The sequence below is a fragment of the Parus major genome, chromosome 1 (assembly GCF_001522545.3).
Source record: "Parus major isolate Abel chromosome 1, Parus_major1.1, whole genome shotgun sequence".
Taxonomy (NCBI): domain Eukaryota; kingdom Metazoa; phylum Chordata; class Aves; order Passeriformes; family Paridae; genus Parus; species Parus major.
In genome coordinates this window covers 98,001,931-98,015,522 of record NC_031768.1, presented here as the reverse complement: position 1 = coordinate 98,015,522, position 13,592 = coordinate 98,001,931, and the positions used below count along the sequence as shown (strand labels likewise).

At 41.8% G+C, this 13,592-nt stretch overlaps 1 protein-coding gene across 1 annotated transcript; it reads right to left on the bottom strand.

Moving 5' to 3' along the window:
- Nucleotides 1-2,467: 2,467 nt before the first annotated feature.
- On the bottom strand, nt 2,468-12,906 carry TAGLN3 (transgelin 3). The gene is made up of 5 exons (XM_015624758.3): nt 12,521-12,906; nt 11,917-12,098; nt 10,890-11,064; nt 6,562-6,664; nt 2,468-3,020 (listed from the first exon to the last, which is right to left on the bottom strand). The coding sequence occupies exons 2-5, from the start codon at nt 12,094-12,096 to the stop codon at nt 2,879-2,881; spliced, it is 600 nt and encodes a 199-aa protein (XP_015480244.1). The 5' UTR covers nt 12,097-12,098; nt 12,521-12,906; the 3' UTR covers nt 2,468-2,878.
- Between the last annotated feature and the right edge of the window lie 686 nt (nt 12,907-13,592).

Below are 13,592 nucleotides of genomic sequence, written 5' to 3'. Positions count from 1 at the left end.
AATATACAAGCACACAATGTTTTCTATAACTTCAATGAGAAGTTATAGACCTCATTGTTCTATATTAGCATCAGAAATAGAGAAATATACCCTGGGAATTTAATTGTCATTAAATAATTGCTCTTAAAAATGGTGTTTTCAGGAAGACATGTGAGTGGAAAATGCAATGAAAGTTCTGCAGCCAGAGAGGGGAGGCCAAGGTCACCAAATTTGGGATGAATCCTGCGGGCTGTGTCCCCTCTGAGGGTGGTGTGGGGCAGAGGGTCAGGTTGGGACCTCTCAGACCTCTTACCTACCTGCAAGGCAGTACTTCCAGCTCCTCCCATCCAGCTGTTTCGCCCGCTATGACTTTGTAGTTCTGATTAGAGGAGGGTGGCTGCTGTTCACATTCACCAAGGTGTAATTTCTGGTGGCAGGCATTTGTTTTGCCATCACCCCAGATTTCTTTAATCAGTTTATTTGGTTTTAGTAAGAAAACCTGCTAGTCTCTTCATGCTACACAAATGTCCTATCTAGGGGGAAGTTACATACTCTACTTTGCACTGAGCTACTGCCCTATGACAGCTGAAATGTGAACTCCCCTACCGGAGATGCACCATCTGGAGTTGTCATCTGCTCCTCTGCAGAGTTAATTCACCTGGGTAACAGAAGAATAGCCCTGAACAGGGCTACACTTTGTAGTGTACTTTTTTACTACACTTTGTAGTAAACACAAACCAGTGAGGCAGTAGGAGAGTGGAGGAGCCAAGATGTCCTGGCAGCTGTAAAAGGAGGTACAAGTGGGGACAGGACCTTTTCAGTGGCAGCTACTGCAGATCCACTCAGTCCCAGTGATATAACATGACCTTCACATCACTTTCTCTGCAGTGCTTGGCTGAAGAGGGGAGATGTTACTCTCTTCTTCTGACAGGGAAGATTGAGTTTCCCATGAGCTGGAGGAACCATCCTTTCAGTTTACACAGTGGTAGAAATTTTTGAAGCCACATGAACCTGTGTGTGGCTGGCCCTAGGGCTACTTAGTAAACACCTAGCTGTCAGCATGTGTCACTGGGTTCAAAGCCAGACAAAAATCACCCCATCTATGTATGTAGACACTTAGAGAGCTGTCAGAATAGATTAATCTTCATTTGATGCCTGCCTAGATATTATGTTTTCAGGCCTTCTTGGGAGATTGTCATGAATTAAAAAGAAAAAAAAAACCCAAAGAACCCACAGAGTTCAACGATTATGTTTCCCTTCCCTCTTGCTTGTGGGGAAGAAGTGAATGGGCTTTGTGAGTGAAAGCCCAGAGACAGTCAATAGCAAGGAAACCCTGCAGAGAAAATGGTGTGCACCCCTCAAGTGGGTGTGGGGCTCAGCCCCAAGGCAGCTGTGCTGACTGGCCAGTCAAGTACTCAGAGAATGCTCTGGTAATCTTTGGTGGCCAGGTGACTGTGTCAGCCACTTCTTCTGTTGACACTCCAGCAAACTGTCTCCAAATGAACCACTAGCTGCATTTATGGTATATTTTATGCCCTTCATAGATAAGCATAACAGATTATTTGATTTTTAATTGTGGGTGTTTCTCAGGTCAGAAGCATTCTGGTACTTTTGTTCTATTTCTTGCTTTGCATATTAAAACACAACTTGTTTTTTGCTTTGCTTGGTATAGTACCAACTATCACAAGATGAAACCTGTTCTCACCTCTATCTGACAGACTGTTCATTCATAGTGAAGAATTCCTTAAGTTTGGAGACTCACCTGCTGCTGGGTGTACTGAATCTGGCTGGGTGCTGTGCTTTGGACTGGGGACTAAAGAAGTTGATAACTCACCAGTAGTGACTACTGCTAAACTGCCTGCACAGTGCCAAGGTCTTTTCTCTTTCTCATTCTGTCCCCACAGCTGGGAGTAGGCAAGAAGCTGGGAGAGCTCACCTGGCCAAAGGATATCCCATACATATTGTGTCATGGTCAGCAGCAAAAGCTCAGGGAAGAGGAGGAAGGGAATAACTGTGGTGACAAGCAACCATCATGCATGCTGAGGCCTTGCTTTCCAGGAAGTGGCTAAATGTCTACCTGCTGATGGGAAATAGTGAATTAATCCTTATTTTGCTTTGTTTTCATACATAGCTTTTGCTTTCCCTATAAAACTGATTTTAGCTCAATCTGCAAGTTTGTGGGCTGCAGATGACCCAGTACACTAGGTCAAGAAAAATCTGAGCTAAACTGGCTGGGACTACATGAATCAGACTCATTGGATAATAAATCTTTTCTTCTTTTTAGGGATAAACTTTGGGTGTACCTTCAGGCAAACACTAAATTGAACATGTAACACAGACTGCAAACACTATAGCAGGGAGTCACTCAGAGAGGGTTATGGGTTAGAGATAAGAGAGATTGACCATTGAAAGTATTTAACTCATCTGCACTGTACCATGTGGGCTTTGGTTTTGGCTTCTACCTCCATTAAATAATGAGTCCTTGAGGTGTCTTTATTTGTCTTTATTCTTCAGTCAAACAATATCATCACTGAATTGAAGAACGAGGTTACTGGTTGAAATACAAGTGCAGTGTGAGACAAATATGGAAGATAACACTTTGCAAATAAATTAATACAGAATAATTGTCTTTGCATAGTTCAGAAGTGAAAAGTAGGAGGCAGCAGTGCGCACGTGCTGTGAACTGACACACACCACCACAAAAACCCAAGTTCCTAGGCGAACTCTTGCAGCTGCAAAGAAAACAAACCAAACCAAAAATGCCCCAAACCTTAGAGAGCACTAACTATTAAAAACCAGGCAGAAAGGGAACTAATAAGCATTTTTTTTCTTTTTTTTTTTTTTCCCCTTAACAGACCATGCTGCAGAAAGAGTGTTTTCTCCACAGACAGAGATGCTTTTAGATAATCTGCCTTGGCATCCCATAGCCTGTCATACCCGACTGTGATGCTCCTTTGTTGCTGCCCATCTGAAGGCCTATTACGTTCTGTCCCTGCCGAAGCTGCTCTTCTGAAAATCCTCGTCGATTCTGCTGTGCTTTCCTGTCCAGATACACACACAAAAAAGCAACATACATACATACCATCATTCTGTGTATGATCATGAAATCACAAAGGAATTGTCATCATGAGAATCTATCTGAAACTGGCTCACATCCCTTGTAATGCAGTAAGTCATGTGCACCACCCCATGTGCTGGAAAATACTGTCTGGGCTAATTGCTTTCCTGCAAATAGAAGTAATGCTTTAGTCAAACTGACAACACTTTAGACTTTCACTGTCACTGTTATTCCAGAACCCCAAGGGACTTCTCCAGAAACTGTGACAGGTAAACTATTTATGCAGTGTTGTGTATTAAACACAAAATAGGGTTAATTTGTGTTGAGCCTTATAGCTCTTAAGAGCTGTAGTCCATGGGATCTGATCCATGAGACACTTACCAGTGCTGTTCTACAAGTTTATGCCCATCTAGAGCAACAGTAAAAACTAAAAACTGGTTTAATTTAACTCAGTGGAGTAAATAAAAGCTGAGTGTACCCAGAGCAGCAATGGGTCAGAAAAGGGACTTGCTTGTTTTTGCAGAGGGGACATTGGTTGTCTGCAGGACAGAATGTTTGCTTTGTTGCCATCTCCAGATCTCTCACCTCCTAAGCAATAGACTTTGCACCTGTGTCTTAACTGTATGACAGTCCTTTATCTTCTGTCAAAACACACCAACCACTTTTGTTCAGTGTCCCTGGTCTCAAAAGCCCTTTGGATCAATGAACCTTTGTTGGAGTACAAAAGGAGCCTTTTTTCTCCCTGAAAATAGCATTGAAGGCCAAAGTGGCAGCTAAGAAGGACAAAAGTTTGCACTCTGCTGCCTCACAAGAAACTTCATCTTGGATTCATCTTTCATTTCTACTAGGTGGGCAAAACAAGCGATTTACAGTGGAGAAGGATCAGTCTGTTGCTATCAAATTCTACCATATGAATAACATATTAAATCATATGAATCTGCAGAGTCCCAGACTGGGTGAGGCTTTCCATCTACCAGCCCCTACTCCCACGTGGGTAGAATCTGTTTGCCTGCTGTGTCTGTTTGTCCTGCCATCAGGTTACAGGTTACGCTGCAATATGGCATCGAGTTACAGTCCCCCTTTCCTTCCCCACCCCTCCACTAGATAAGAATAATAGATTAGGTACCTGCTGTGATTGAAAACCATCAACATGATCCTCTCTATGAGGCTCAGATCTTGCACGGAACCCTGGCTCAAGTCCGAAAAAGCACTTAAACACTCTGCTGGGCTCAGGGTGTTCAGAGCATTGCAGGAGACGAACCCATGTCCACATGAAAGCCCAGCAAAGCAGAAGGGGGAGAAGGATCCACAGGACACCAGGACTGACAAGTCATTTTTCAGAGTGAGTGCTCAAGTGGTGAAGTATAGACTAGTAAGAGGGCTTATAGAGGCCCACCACAGGCTCTCAGATCCCACAGCTCTTGCCAGAAAGCTCAGAGTTTTGGGGGAGGCACACAGAACTGTGGTGCCTCAGAAAGCGGGCCCCTCTCACTGCTGCTTAATTTCTTTTCCAGAATACTTACACAGGCAGCAAACTACTGCCAGGATGTCCAGAAGAGGATGTTTTTAGATCAACTCCTATTACCTAATTGAATCTCAGGTTCACTGTGTCTGCCTCTATTTTAATTAAAAAAACAGGAAAGCATTCTACTGTTCTTTTCTCTTTTGTCCCAGAATTTTTTGCTATGTTGATGAATACTTCCACATAAAGTCAAAGAGTAATTAAACAGGGAAAAAAATGAGAACTGCAAAGAAGAAATAAAAGAAGAAACTAAAGTATAGCCTGGATATCCTAATAAAAGTTGATTACATATATAGCTTGGATCATATAGTGTTATTTTTGCACTCATAAGCCCCACATTTAGTATATGAAGGTCTCAGGGATAGCTTGTACAGTATTTGTTTTTAGGTGGGTGCAAATGGCCTTAAATGAGACTAAGAAAAGAGGTGAAGGCAAGTCTACTCATCTGCCATGTCTCACACTATGTCCAGTCCCGTTTGACCAGTCTGGCATCACACTTATCTAAAGGCCACCAGAGCTGTCAAATTTTTGTGCCAACATTTGTGCCACCAGTGCTTGTGTTTGCCAAGCCACAGGATAACAAACAGCTATGGATCCACCAACCTTGCTAGGGCATGCAAGGAAGGGGGCATCAGTCTGATGGCTCTGGGCATGTGAGACACTGGCAATGGAAAGTTAAATGGCTTAGCTCAAGTGTGGCATTAACCTAATCACTGCAGATCCCTGCAAGGATACTCTTACGCCGTTTGATATTGGTCTCTCAATTTAACTTAAGGCGATTAAGAATCAGCCTGAAAGCCCTGAATTATGAGTAACACTGGGTGGCAGTGAGGGAGTTTGGTCTGGCCAAAGGGATGGGGAAGCTTCTCAGAAAACAGGTCCTAATTGGCAACATGCCTTAACACCAGCTTTCCTTAAAGCAGCAGCTATAACATGGTATTTCACAGGGACTGCAATAGATATGGGTTGGCTATCCAAACAGCTAGAAAAGAAGGGAGGTGATCACATCTTCATCCATGCCAACAAAAACTCTTCCCACCCACAATTAAGAGTCCAGATGAAAATTAATTTTTCCATGTGGGACTTTGTTTTAGTTACATAAAACAAATAAGTCTGTCTGGGTCATAGTGATTTCATGTCTGGTTTATATTAAAAAATGTAACTGGATTTGAAATCAATTTTAAACCTAATTATACTCCATAAATCTAAATCTATTTGTGCAGTGTATTAAGTTAATGCAACCTGATTTCATAAAAACAATGCATAAGAGTTTGCACTTATTCACCTAAAATCCAAATCTCAGTTTCAGTTTAACCAGCTCAGGGTTTAAGACAAAGTGAAGTTTGCTATATTTTTGCTGAGCCTCACTTAGACATCAGAAAATTCAGGCAAAGAAAAGACAAGCAGTCTGCACTTTTACTTGCTAACCTGCCTTTGACATTTCTGTGTAAGGGATACTCTTGGATGGCAGAAACTCATGTCAATAATATGCCTGTGGGGCAGGAGAGTAACTGTGGGAGGATTTCCTTTTCTTCCTGTTCCTGCTTTACAGCCTCCCTAGCCAAAACAAATGGAATTTCAGAACAAATAAGCAGCTTTGCCAAGACAGAGAATTCTTCACAGATAAGAGGTGCTTCCAGAGAAAAAAGAAGCCTAGGAAATTAAATCATTTGTGGTTTGATGAAAAAAGTAGAGAGACTTCATGCCTTCTCTTTGCTCAGTGAAGGGGTCACTACCTGGGGGTTCACAGACATCCTTAGCAGCCTTGTCTTCATTAGTCTTTCCATATGCTATCTGATATGAGAGAGCAAACCTGATGACAAAAGTACATTTTCCTGCTTCCCTTCTCTAGCCTCCAGAGAGAAAAACCTCCATATTACAAGGAAACTTGGGAAATATTCTTCCTTTCCTTTCCCAATAAATTTCCCTAAAGCCTAAAGGCAGATGATATTACCAGCTCCCCAGGGAAGACAGCTCTGAGCAGCTGAGCTCTGGACTTTACCTGTGGAACCAGGATGGATCTCCTTTGTAGCAGCCGTCATCCTTGGTGACTGCCAAACTGCCCAAAGCCATTAAGGTTCTCTGCACTGCTGCCATGTCCTTCCCTAGAAAGCCAGACAGTGAAATTAATATAGGAAATCCTTGCACAACAAATAGTTTGGCACACTGAAAAACAAATTTATCTGATGTATTAACTAATTCCCTCAGGTCCCTGAGGATGTGCATTTATAGAATTATAAATGCTATTTTACTATTGCTGAAATGAAAGTACTGACATGCAAAAGCTTATTAAACATCAACAAAGGCACAGATTTAAAGGAAAACTTAATTTTTCAGACATTTCTAGGTTTCCAGGCCTTTGATTATTTTAATGCCTTCTTCCATACCACTTTAAGTCTACAGTATTCCTTTGACAAAATTTTCTCCTAAGGAGAGACTACTTTGGTATACAAATAATGTGATATAGTCAGTAAATATACTCAGTAAAATGTGGCTGAAGGAGAATAGTGTTATAGTTAAATAACAATGCTGTGTCTCAGTTCATTCAGAGCAAGTTTGATCCCTGTGCCAACAGAGCTCACAGCAGTTCTGGGAGCTCCTGTGCAGATAAATTCTATCAGTCCTTCCCAAATTAACCATCAAAGCGCCTCTCTAAACCTTCCTACTTACTGTGATGCTACTCAGTTTCATACCTTTAATTCCTGTCATTTGGTCCACTATTTTTCCACATTCTCCCTATTCTATCTCACTTCATTCATCAGTTCAAAAAGTCAGGGTTTGTCTCATCTTTAGCCAAATAAAAGTTACGTAACCCGTTACCCAATCCAGACATGCTACCTTTTGGAATTCTTTCTAGCAAAAATAAGTTGCAGCAGATATTTCCAGTTGTGTGAGGTGGTAAGTTGTTGGAAATCTGCCTTTTGCTTCTCCCTTATGAAATCCTTCCATAAGCATTTCTATGACTCCACTCCCCTCTTTCATTCCCGTTCTTCCTCTTTGCTAAAGTAATGTATCTAGTTAACAGATCTGATTCTGGTTCTTCACATGTGAAAACAAGCAATTCATTAAAAAGGAGACACCAGAGACACCATGATAACAGAATTCAGAGATACCTCCAGTGGACCAGTATTAATGAACATCACTGTGGATGAGCTAGAGTGTCGAGGGAAGGGAGCAGTGCACACTCTGTGCTTATGTAGTGCATCACCCTGATCACAGGCAGATGCAGTCCAGGGCTCTGTAGCACAGTGGCTGAAGTGAGGACAGCAGACTAAAGCTGAAAACATCTATCAGCTTCCAACTGTGGCTGTCATATAGACCACTAAAATTTATAAAACTCCTATCTGCAGGGGACCATTTGCTCAGAAGATAAATTGTCAGCTCTCCAGAACGGATGTATTTTACTGTATTTAAGGCACACTGCATCAGACAGGGTCCTTGCTCGGGAGGGGGCTGCAGAGCTGACATCCCCCACGCACACACGGAGGAGCATGAGGCAGGAACCCTCAGAGCTCCCCGGAGCAGCAGATGTTCCATATGCTCTAACAGATGCCACATACAACGTCCTTGGGATGCCTCCCATTTAACAGGAGCGCAGTGACTGCCTGGGATGAAAAGAGATGCGGAGAAGGATTTCAAAGTGAATCAGCTGAATAATGACGGCAAGCGAAGAAAAAAAGCAAAAGGAACAAAAGACAGGCAGTGAAATATGATGATCAGCCTTGCAGAGCCATCTGGCAGCCCCCCCACGCTCTGTGCTCAGCTCTGCTTTATTTGTCAGTGACGAGTGGGAGATGCTGCAGGGGGAAAACTGAGTGAGTGGGAGCTGAATGACACGTGACAAAACAAAGCCATGGCTCTGCTCTGCAGAGACTCCTTGCTGCATATGAGGAGTGCTGTGGGTGAGAGAAGACCTGAATCCAAGTGTCACTTGCCCTCTTCTAGCAAAGGATATGAAGAGCTTGATGGTCAGTATTAAAAAAAAAAAACAAAACAACAACAACAAACCCAAACAAACAAACAAACAAACCCAAACAACAAAAAAACCCAAAAAAACAACAAAAAACCCCCAAACCAAAACAAAAAAGCAAGGAAAAATTTTAAATTCCTAGTGCAGTCACCTGACAAAGGATCATACACCTCCCCTGAAGCCGGATTTGACTCTGGCATTGCAGCAAATTGTATTCAGTGCCTTCCCTCAGCTCCAGTACTTGTTTACTGACAGCCATGTGGGCCGCCCACCTGGCCCACAGCTTCAGCCTCTCTGCAGGGACCCACACTGATGACACTGATGTCAGTGTCTTCTGCAGTGTGCTTTGAATAGCACAGCCTTGTAGAGGAACTTGGCACTGTTCTTAAAACAAGGAGGAAGGGGTCTCTGCTCACTTCTTGTGCTAAGCCTTTCTCTTTAGGGAAAACCTGTCTGGAAGGATGTCCTCTCCAGGTCCAGAAAGGAGAAGGTTCAAACATAAAGATGGAGAACTGCTCTGCAGAGTACTCCTGAAATGCTTTTTTGTAAATGTTGAACAAATACCCAGTGGTGAAGCTGCCTCTTGCCTGCCTGGAAATATATCAAGGAGGGATCTGTAAAAGGCAGCAAACATGTCTTGGATGTGGATCAGGGAAAGCTGCTCAGCACAATACGTTTATGTAAGAAGGGGCCAAAAGAGAGACAATACCTTCCCTGGATCAAGAAGCCACAGAGATGAAGAAAAATGCAACAGATGGGCTGAGTGAGTTTGAAAAAGCAAACAGCAGATCATATCCTAAAACATTTTCATTAATCATTGCTCAGAATCACAAAGCAGAAGCTCACAGAAAACAACTAATGCCACGGGAAAGCTGTTTCTCAGTCACATGCTTTTGTTTCCCTATAAACATACATTAACATCTCTCTTTCTAAAGAGATTATGGTGTGAAGTGTAGAAGTGCTGCAATTATGAAACAGTGAAAAAGACACTGTTCTTTTTGCCCAGCTTATGGACCCCTGTTCACACAATCCAGCCCTGAAGCAGCACAGATGCCAGAGGTCAGATTTACTGTGACACAGGAAGAGCTCTCACTGCTGGAGAGACTGTTTCAGTGCTGTTTCATCCTAGCACTGAAATGAGCAGCAGAAAGGATGAAAAGGGAGTGGGAAAGTGAGGAGTCACAGATTAGCTTTGGTAAGTCTTAAAATAACAGTGAAGAAAAGCCTTGTATGTCTTCCTCCTAGGTTGCAAGTTGTGTTTTGATTTCCTGTCCTTACTATGTTTTCACCTTGTATCTGTTGAGAAAAGGTGATGAATGAAAGGAAATCAGGAGACAGCCACTAGCATTAAGAGCATTTTGTCTTCAAAGCAAGTCCTTTTCCATATTTCACATTTTCAGAGGAGTGATCTCTTCCACATATATCCTGACTGCCTGTGAAAACACACCCCAGTTTTTCCTCTTGATGTGTACTCCTACACAAACTATGCTGGCCAGCTTTCTCAGAGGATCATTTTCCTCTTTCCACTGTTTGATTCTGATGGAAGATTTTTGACCCTTTCATATGTGCCTTTCACTGCCCTGCAGCTGTCTTTGCTCTGAGCGCTCAGCCAAAGCATTGCATCACCTTGTCCAGGGAGATGCAGGATATACAGGGTGTTTGGTTAGAGCACCAGGATGGGATGTACCACCACAGAAGTGGGCAAAACCAGCCCCATGAATGCACAAATGACTCAGCTCTTCAGCAACTAGAACAAGCAGTTTCCATTTCGAGCATGGGATGGAGACAGACTTCACCTGTCTCACTGTAAAACCACAGGAGCACCCTGAGTTTTTTTGCTGTTGCCATAGTGACCTCTCCCAAAAGACTGTCTCCTTAGAGAGAGAAGCTCAGCTAACGTGGCATTAAACAGTGAGTTTTGTTTCTCACTAGTCATAAATGAACCCTCAGAAGCTTCACAGAGGCATATATGCTCCTGGGAATGCATTTTTTAGCTCCAATTTAAGCTTTGCTTATAATTTGAAGACTGCAATAAAATTTTGTCATTAGAAAGTCAGAGTTTTCCATATTCTTATTAGGAGCTATTTACTTTGAAATAATTAGCAGAGAGAACAGTTGTTTTATTAGGTCTGTGAATTTCTATCAGAGTGATGGGGTTTTGGATAACACATGAGCTTGGAAAGCCCTCAGGGTAATATATTTCCCTCAGAGGAAATAATGCAGCACTGGAAGAACATGGTAATGAGGTAAGGCAAAAAGAAACAAAAGGTAATTACATTAGGGAATATGCCTAGACAAAATACACATCAAAGCAAAGTAAAATGAAGACTGTAAATTGACTTTCAGTTTATTATTTTTACCTTCCCATAAATCCACTGTCTGGAAAATATCTGTTGTTCTTACTCCATAGATTTCAGCAGCTTTTAAGAACTGAGAAATTTGTTCCATCTGCTTGAAAGCCATTTTTGATTCAGAGATCTTTGCAATAGGCTCATTTCCCTTTGGATGCAAACTGTTTATTAACTTGCATAACAGCTGAGAGATAAAGACAGAAACAAAATTAGAAAGCAGGTACCAAACTAGAATGCAATTTCTGCACAAGAAATGATGCTGCATAATGCTTTTGACCTAGCCAGTTTCTGTCAGAGACATCATTTCTTCAGTTAAGAACAAAAAAGAGAATTGATAATAATCAGACTATATTAGAAAACCATTAACGCTTTCATTAACTGAGGTAAAAGCCTAACCATATAAATCCTAATCTGCTAGAAACAACAAAGCAATCACTGGTAGAGGTTATATAACAACTAACAGAGAAGAAGCCTCATGCCCAAGCCAAAAAATAAGCAATGTCAATTGAAATGTTGTTAAAGTCACTTTGGCAGAGATTCAATGATTAGCATAGTCTTACAGCCACTGCAAACAGCAGCATCTGCCTGTTGTTCAATAAACCAATGGAATACAATGTTTTAGCTACAGAATTATTCCCAAGAAGACAGTTATGACACAATCCTATCCTTCAAATTTGCTATATCTCTTCGCCTTTCCTTGTCATCACTGGTTATTTCTTTAAGATAAAAGTATACATCTCATTTTAAAAAAGATCTCATTAACTGCATGAGAAAAATGCTGAAGGAATGAGTCATACTTATATATAAAACATGCATGACTCATAAGAATCATAAATATTGTACTGATCTCGGTGCACTAGTAGGATAATTTATCTTCTGAGATTGAGACTCTTGGTCAAAAGGAAATAAATCAGATACTAAGACATTTATTTCTGCACTGACCATGAGCTCTGACCAGTTTGTCTAAATGAAGTCAGAGCAGAGGGGCACTGTGCCTATAAAAACACAGAAGTGTGCAATTGGACAAAACACTTACCGTTCCATCCATCAGCCAGGTCTGAAAATGTTGCCTTCCAGGAGGAGGGTGTTCTATCTGTTCTCCACACTGTACAATAATCCAGTTCACCAGCCTAGACTCTAATTCTGGGTCGTATTTCTGTTCAATCTTTTCCTGAACTTCTCGGCTTAAGCCATAGCTTGGTCCTCTGTTAGCCATCTCTGGAAACAAGGGAGAACTTATTTAGGGGGCAGAGTCCCAGTCTACACCTTTGAAGTATGCACAGGAAAATTCAAGGATAAAAGAGTGAGCAGCCTGCCCTAAGTGTTAGACAGTTAAACAGATGTTCATCAACACTGAAAGTAACTGTATGACACCGGGTTATAGCTCCACAGAACAGGGGAGGGACCAGTGAGGGAATATCCTTTTCCAAAAGCACAAATCAGCTATAACATCTTTTTTAAAAGGAAGGAAAAAAACAGCAGTCCCCCCCTGCCCAACCGCAAAAACAGAAGAAAAGCAAGATTTAAAACACAGTAGGTTTTAAAGAGAGGCTTCTGCTATGTTTACAGAGAATACAATAGGGTTGTCAGATCAACATTACAGCTGCCTGCAAATCCAAAAGCACTTTAAAATTGCCTACCTAATACTTGCTAATAAGAAGAAGGTTGTGCATGGGAGCTCAAGCAATCCGATTAAAGATGCAGTCAGAGTCTTCCTCAGCAGAGATGCAAGAATGGATATCCAGAGATCAGCACGCTGAAAAGCGAAGATGGATTTAAGAGATGAAGGCTGCCACAATGCCCTGCTGCTGCTGCAGCATCGTGGTTTGAAGAACAGTGTATTGATTTGATTTTCCTCACATATGAGGAGGGTCAGAGCAGGGGCGTTGCTAAGAGCCATTAAAGAGACCTGCCTCCTCAGTCACAGCCCAGGGATCCTGTTTATCTCGCCCATCTGTGGTCTGTTTTCATGCATCTTCCCTCAGCCTTGCGCTGCTCACCCCACCAGCTCCGATTTACTCCACCTAGTCTGCATCAACCCAAACTGCACCAAGCATCCCCGTGACAGATAGGAAGAAACACAAACAAGAGGCACTCTGTTAAATGAAGGTGACAGAAATTACCACACATCTAGTTTATTTTTAATCATAAGCCACAAACAAACCTTTTTTCTCTCTGTTCTGCATCTCGATGAAAACAGGAGGAGAGGGTGACAAATAATTTTTCCTCTTTTCTGTTCAAATGCTGATAAAAAGTTTGAACAGGGGGACAATAGGATGAAAAGTGAAGGAAGAGAAGGTACGTAGTAGAATATTATTATCACCCTCTCATCAGTATATATTAGGCTATCAAATAGTGGAATGGTGTTCTGAAAAACAACTCAAACCTCTGAAACCAAGGGGAAATCACTAAAAACTAGCAAACCTACTATAAAGCACAAGGATTTTGCTTTCTGCTGCTATGAGTCAGCTGATGTCCAGTGATAGGAAGGGAGCTATGGCCACGTACAGTTGTTGAAATTTTGATTATACCACACATACAATGTGGAAGGGGAGAGAAGAGTTAAGATGAGACTTTTCTTGTGGTCTGATTTAATCCTATATTAAATAAAATCACTTTGCTTCTGAGTTACACAAGACTTTGTCAAATATATTTCATTCATGCTGCATTATCCACCCTGGTATGAAATAGTTGCCTTTTGGCAAATGATTA